We start from the raw sequence: 302 nt of genomic DNA, 5'->3' as shown, positions 1-302 counted from the left end.
CGGTCGCCACGCCGCACCATCGCCGCCACGTCCAGCAGGTTGTCCACACCGGCGTACGGGAACTGCTCCGTCAGCAGCTCGAGCAGGAACATGCCGAACATGTACACGTCGCCGGCCTTCGAGTAGACGGCGTCAGTGAGGAACTCGGGCGGCAGCCACCGGATCGGCCCGAACGTCGACTGCGTCTGCGCCTCGCTGTTGGCACGGTCGAGCACACGCGACAGACCAAAGTCGGTCAGCTTGGCGGCACCGTCAGCGTCGACGAGCACGTTGCGGCACGCCAGGTCGCGGTGGATGATCCC

General features: G+C 67.2%; 1 protein-coding gene across 1 annotated transcript; it reads right to left on the bottom strand.

The window, feature by feature from the left end:
- Positions 1-17: 17 nt before the first annotated feature.
- On the bottom strand, positions 18-299 carry LOC106820634 (the record flags this gene model as incomplete). The annotated part of the gene is made up of 1 exon (XM_014825140.1): positions 18-299. A coding segment is annotated over one exon (282 nt), but the record flags the coding sequence as incomplete, so codon positions are not given.
- Positions 300-302: the final 3 nt, after the last annotated feature.

This window comes from Priapulus caudatus, unplaced genomic scaffold (assembly GCF_000485595.1).
Source record: "Priapulus caudatus unplaced genomic scaffold, Priapulus_caudatus-5.0.1 Scaffold39556, whole genome shotgun sequence".
Lineage (NCBI taxonomy): Eukaryota > Metazoa > Priapulida > Priapulimorpha > Priapulimorphida > Priapulidae > Priapulus > Priapulus caudatus.
This window is presented reverse-complemented; position numbering and strand designations above follow the sequence as displayed.